General features: G+C 35.3%; 1 protein-coding gene across 3 annotated transcripts in view; it reads left to right on the forward strand.

The window, feature by feature from the left end:
* LOC106871059 (influenza virus NS1A-binding protein homolog A) overlaps positions 1-1,755 on the forward strand; it is a 32,798-nt gene extending 31,043 nt beyond the window's left edge. For all 3 annotated transcript variants that reach the window (XM_014917336.2, XM_014917328.2, XM_052965570.1), the window contains 2 exons: positions 120-293; positions 1,034-1,755. In XM_014917336.2, coding sequence (XP_014772822.1) covers positions 120-293; positions 1,034-1,425 — 566 coding nt within the window. In that variant the 3' untranslated portion in view covers positions 1,426-1,755. The remainder of the gene's footprint in view (positions 1-119; positions 294-1,033) is intronic.
* Positions 1,756-6,430: the final 4,675 nt, after the last annotated feature.

A 6,430-nucleotide genomic window follows, 5' to 3' on the forward strand; every position in this document is an offset into this window, starting at 1 on the left:
AGGTCAAATATTGTAATATTGCCTTTTATTGACTTGCAATGGAATTCTTTTTTCTTTTTGTGCTGTTTTCATTACTGTATGTTGTTCAGGAAAAAATTTCTTTGCTTTTTAATTGATAGGTCATTTTCAAGCTGCTCTCTGCACTTATGACGGTAAAATCTTTGCTATTGGTGGTAGCAGCAGTTGGAATTGCTTGAACTCTGTCAATGTTTATGATCCTAATACTGACGTTTGGCAAACATATAGCTGTCTAAATACTCCTCGCAGAGGTGCTGGTGCAGACATTATTGATGGTAATGTTTAGTCCTTTCTTTAAATTATTTAAATTTTAGTTTCATTGATTCAGTGTTCTTTAATGCTCTGTTTTTTTTTTTGTTTGTTTTGTGTTGGTTTTCTTTTCTCGCTTGGACATGATTAAGACATTTAAAAAGCTAAATGATTTCCCAATATATCTAATATTTTAAGTAAATATTGACTTACCAATCTTGGTTGCATTTAAACAAATTTGATTTCCTCCCTCAAGAAAGACAACTAAAGTTATTTCCCTTGCAAATCATACTGAATAGACTGAAAATCTAGGCATATTTACTTAAGAATGCATCAAGTTTTTAAATAAATGCTGCAGGAAATGTTACATCTTGGCTTTTGAGATAGTTAAATCTGTTGCAAACTGAAATCGTTTAGTCAGTAAAAAAAAAAAGGTTTTTTATCCGTTATAACTGTTGAGAATAAGTTATCATCATCTCATTGAACTCCTGGAACTGAAGCTAAGATATCTTAGAGCTGATTTCAGAGGTTTTATCCTATTGGAATTATGCATTCAAGCACATATATTGGCTTCAAAAATAAGTTGCAAGAAAATCAATACATCTGAGTTTGAAAGTCAAAATCTTAGATTGGATTGATTAGTTATTAACATTTACAACTCTTTCAGCTTCAATTTTATTGAAGTAAAATAATCTAAAGGTTTTTGTAAAATAAATTTCGTGGCCTTATAAACAAGCTTTTCAATTTTTTTATTTTCTTCATGTAGGTAAAATCATGGTTGTTGGAGGCAGTGATGGTACACGTTCTCTACGCTCTACAGAAGTTTATGACAAAGAAAATGACAGTTGGAGTGTTGGCCCTCAACTTGGTATAGACAGAGCCAATGTTAGTGTAGTTACACTTGGAAACAAACTTTTTGCTGTTGGTGGTTTTAGTGGCAAGAAATTTTTAGATTCCCTTGAATATTTTAATCCTATGTCAGAAGAATGGTGCTGTTATTCTCCAGTTGAAAATATCTTTCAACTATCTTCTAATGCTGAAGAACCTAACAAAGATCATAATGAAGTGACAGACTCAAGTAAAAAAGCTCGCAAGAGCCATTCAAAAGCACAAAATAATAATATACCATTAAATAATTGTGCTAATGGAATTATTTAGATGTATTTTTAAAAAGAAAAGCATAATTTTAAATATAATTTCATTGTATAACTTCATCTTCATTTTATGACATTTCTGTTTAGAATTGTTCTCAAAACACATTTTCAAAACACTTTCAACATACACACACAAAACAAAAAAAGAAAAACAGCAACAAAACAAACATTAGTCAATTAATATTTGTATGTGAAATTGCATTTCATAATATTGATGAAATTTAAACATAAAAAACATAAATTACAACATATTTTATACAGTTTTTCTTTTATTTCATTTAAAAATATTGGCATTATCTCAAAAATATAAATAAAAAATATCCCTTCCCCCTGAGGTTTTGTTGAGTTTATTTTCTTATTTGTTTGACCATATTCCTGCCAGACTTTTAGACTTCAATTTAAAATATGACACAAAATTGTAAAGGATTGTAAGATTTCAAAAGAAAATTATATTTTGGAGTGAGCAACTTCACTGGTGCTGGTGGTATAAGAAAAGTACCTAGTACATTCTGTAAAGTGGTTGTCATTAGGAAGGGTATCTGGTCACAGAAACCATGTCAAAGCTGGCATTAGAGCTTGATGCAACCCTTTAACCCATACAAACATGGAAAATATGATATAATGACGACTACTGATTGAGCTGTAATATTAGTTTATATAGAGAGAACTGTTTCTATCAAATATATATTCTTTTCCATTTGTTATCGTAAAAGTTGAGGTTAAGTGATAGTGTTTACAGTTGAGTGGGAAATATATCAGAATAGTTATAAGGAATGTATATATAGGTGTGTGGTGGTGGGGAGTTGGAATACAAGTCATGGTACATCTAAATTCTTAGCAGAAAGTGACGGTTTAGCATATTGTCAGAATGAACAACATAATTCTTGTATTGAGACTGCTGATAAGTTATGAGAAGGGCTAATCTTGTTTTAATCCTTTGAGAGCTCTAATGCCAGAGTCAGACATTGACTCTGGAATACATTTTAAAGGCTCTGTGGAATTCATCATTAGTTAATGTCTTTTTCTATGCTTGCATCGGGTCAGACAAAATATTTTGAGACAGATTTTCCTACATCTGAAGCTCTTCCTGTTGTCAACCCTCTAGCATGATGGATATTTCCCATGCCCTGATATGTTTATTGTGGAAGACTGGAATTGTATAGCAGTGATATTCATTTATAACCATCACATGATGTCAAGACAAGGGTATGAACATACATATATACATACATGTATGTGTGTAATATACATGCACACAATGGACTTCTTTCAGTTTTCGTCTATCAGATCCACTAACAATGTATTATTCAGTCCAAAACTGTAGTAGAAGACACCCAGGTCTCCCAGTGGCACTGAACCTGAGACTACACTGTGTGGAATTGAGCTTCTTAACCACACCTCCACATCTGAGAATTTATCATGGCATATAAAAGTAATTGGTTATGAATTGCAGCTAGGAAGGAAATAAGTTAGAGATAGTGCATTTGATCAGAAGTTTGTACCATGAGAGTTGCCTGTGTAAAATGACGTATTACTTAATGAGACACTATGACTCAAGTAAAAGCTTCTTCATACTTAATGATCTTAGGCTTCTGGCAATGAAATCCAAGTACATTATATACAACAGTTTGTATGGTTTCTACTGCTAACATGTATGTGTAGTGACTGGGTATTCTAAATCAATTCAAACTATGTTTGAATAAAAAGAGAAATGATTTCTACTCTCAATAAAGTAAGATTCAACATGATTTAATTAGCCAGTCTTCAGTAGAATAGTGGTAAGTATCCTGCCAGGGAAGCTAATTATTTTTAGGGTGCTTGTATGATTGTGTGGTTAAGGTGCTTGCCTTGCAACTACATAGTTTTGGGTTCAGTCCCATTGTGTGGCACCTTAGAAATTTTTTTTTTTTTCTTAAATAATGTAAGGTTCAACATGGAAATTTTAATTAGCCAGTTCTCAATAGAATAGTGGCAAGTATTCTACCTGTTACACGGGACATTAGCATTCGATTCCCTACCAGGTAGGCTAGTTATTTTTATGGACAGATATTGTGGTAAAGTTGCTTGGTTTTCAACCATGTTGTTTGGGATTTAGTCCCATTGTGTGGAACCTTTGCCAAATATCTTCCGTTATACCCCTGGGTCAACCAATGCCTTGTGAGTGAACTTGGTGGATTGAATCTGTATGGAAGCTTGTCATGTATATATATGTTTGACTCACTCCTACTTGACAACTAGTGTTGGTTTGTTCACATTCCTGTAACCTAGCAGTTTGACAATAGAGAGTACTGGGTGCATTTTTTGTGACACCAGTGCTACAGAGGTTGACTTGCAGCTTGCCAAGTGAAAGAGAGTAACCTATAATTTAAGGAACAGATTTATAGTGCAAGGATGGTAATGCAGAGAATTATAAAGGGAATATAGTTGAGACAAAGGGGTAATGTTGATATGGCAGGGTGGAGTAAAAGGTAAAAGATTTATCTGCTTGGCTTGAGGAGTAAGCAGGTGGACTAAGTATTTGGATGAGTTAATCTGACATGCCAGCACAAGATTGTTCTCACAGTTAATATAATTTCTTGTTTAAGGTGGTATGCTGGTAGAATCGTTAGCATGCCAGGCAAAATGCTTAAGTGGCATTTTGTCCGTCTTCACATTCTGAGTTCAAATTCTGCTGAGGTTGACTTGCCTTTCATCCCTTTGGGATCAATAAAATAAGTACCAGTTGAGTACTGGGGTCGATGCAATCAACTTAGCCCTTCCTCAAAATTGCTAGCATTTTTCCAAAATTTGAAATCAATGAGTTTATTGTTGGGAGAGGGAATTGGAAAGTAATGTTAGAGTGCTAGTGAGAGTGATAAGGCAGTGCAGAAGGTTCAGCATAGGAGGTAGTGCTACCCTACATCATACGTGGGTGGGTGAAATGATACATGAATGAAAGATATAGAACTGGATAATGGAAGGGTAAGGGAAAGCTTAATATCAGGAAATTAGTGAAAGGCTCTTACAAGGGTGGTCAGAAGGGAGTAGAAAGAGATGTGTGCTACTCCATTTTATGCTTGAATGTCTGAAGTGGTGCAGAGGAGAGATAAGATAATAATGAGGGGTCAAAAACATTATCATAAGGTAACATGTTGAAGAGAGCATAGTGATGAGAATTGGAGAGAGCAGGTAAAGGTTGCAGAAGCAGTGGCAGCTTGTAGATAAAATTAGGGGTCAGGGGTTATGCTTCAGAAATTTTTAGGCGTTTTAATATTGTGTAAAGGGAAACAAACATATAAAAAGAATATTTATACATAAACTTGATCGGTTCACATTTTAGCTACTGCCAGGTAGTGTATTGAATTTGTCCACTGAACACTGCCATGAATTCCCCCTTGTTTTTCCAAAATCCCCCTTTAAATCACAAAATAAATGGGGAAAATCTGCCCTATTTTTCAAATCCTGGCAGCAACACTGATGCTGGAAGCAGGATAATAACCTAACTCTACACTTTAACACATTCAAGAATATAAACATTTTTTTAAGCACAACACACACACACAGACAAAAAGAAACACTACCTTGTACCACTACTGCATGAACAACAATGCTGTCTCTCCCTAGCATGAAGCTTCCTATCTCGGACATGTGGGCATGCGCACAACAACCAAACACTGTGTTGCTGGAACTGTGAAGCACAGTTCCAGCAACTGGATTTTTGTATTTTTCTCATAAACTAGGTGATGGCTACTGCCATTAAACTCAAGGATTTTATATAATGTACAAGTATAAGGAAGGAAATAAAGGACTCATTAAATTGAATGTTATCGATAATATCAAGTGGAAATAGGGGATGCTGCAGTTCCGCAGTACCTATACATGAGCTGCCACTGTGCAGAAGGCAATAGCAAAAACATCATGATTGGGGAAGAAAGTGGAAAGAGGGATGGCAGGATATAGGTAGTGGAGGTGTGGGGGGGAAAAGTGATATTCATTATGTCATGAGAAGGACAGCATTTAGAATAGACGGTGGAGCGACTGAGGGTATAGGAGCTTTAGATGGATGGCGATGCATGCAAAAACTAAAAAAAAATATAGGCAAGGCAAGAATGCATACATTAAACTTTTGTCGAAAGTTGGGTTTTCTGCAGCACCACGTATCACCTTCAGTCATTTCCTTCATCAGATGTAACATCTTTTCACCACCTTATCCCATGTCTCCAATAATTAAACAGAGCGGTAGCAATGTCATGGTTAGTATTTGCATGTCTGGAAAGGGATCATACATATATATATCAGATCAAAGGTGTTATGAAGTCTAAGGAAAACTATGATGTGTAAAGGAGAATTGTCAAAGGCTAAATTTGGTCCAAGAAGTTTGGCCCAGTCATACTTGGACTTGTTATTTTTTTAATGCAGACATTAAATGACAATGATGATGATGAGTTACTATTCTAATGAATTCCTTCACCCTTATATTTTTCAGTATGAAAAACTGAATCTCTTTTATCTCATCTGGGCGAAGTATTAAACTTCATTTAGTGGTGAGGTTCCAGCTTAGTAGTTCAGAAATTTTGGAAAGTGTGAAGTAACCCTTTAGTCACTGCTATTCCCAGGTCTTCTCTGACCCAGGATGGCAGTACCTATTAAAGGTACTTGATAGTTATGGATCACATAACAGAAGATGGTTCTATGACTAAGGTATACAAAACTGAGGAGGGCTGACCTCCAGATCATCCCTTTAATGTGTCACACAGGCCTTCGAATGTGCGAACACATACTGATATCATGTGAACCAGTCCCTCTACTGAAAAGTTAAATATACTCTGTGCCTCAAGGATAAGCTCAGAATAGTTGACTATCAGAATAAACTGTAAATAAACTAGCAGAAAGCAATGGGAAACTACTGCTGTTTTCTTCAAGAAAATTCATGAATCTTCAGACTTTGGTATGGAGGTCTATGGTTACTGATGCCTGTAAAACAGGTGTGGCACTTAGAGAGAAAGAGATGAGGCCTAACACATTGTTAT

The sequence above is a fragment of the Octopus bimaculoides genome, chromosome 2, assembly GCF_001194135.2.
Source record: "Octopus bimaculoides isolate UCB-OBI-ISO-001 chromosome 2, ASM119413v2, whole genome shotgun sequence".
Taxonomy (NCBI): Eukaryota; Metazoa; Mollusca; class Cephalopoda; order Octopoda; family Octopodidae; genus Octopus; species Octopus bimaculoides.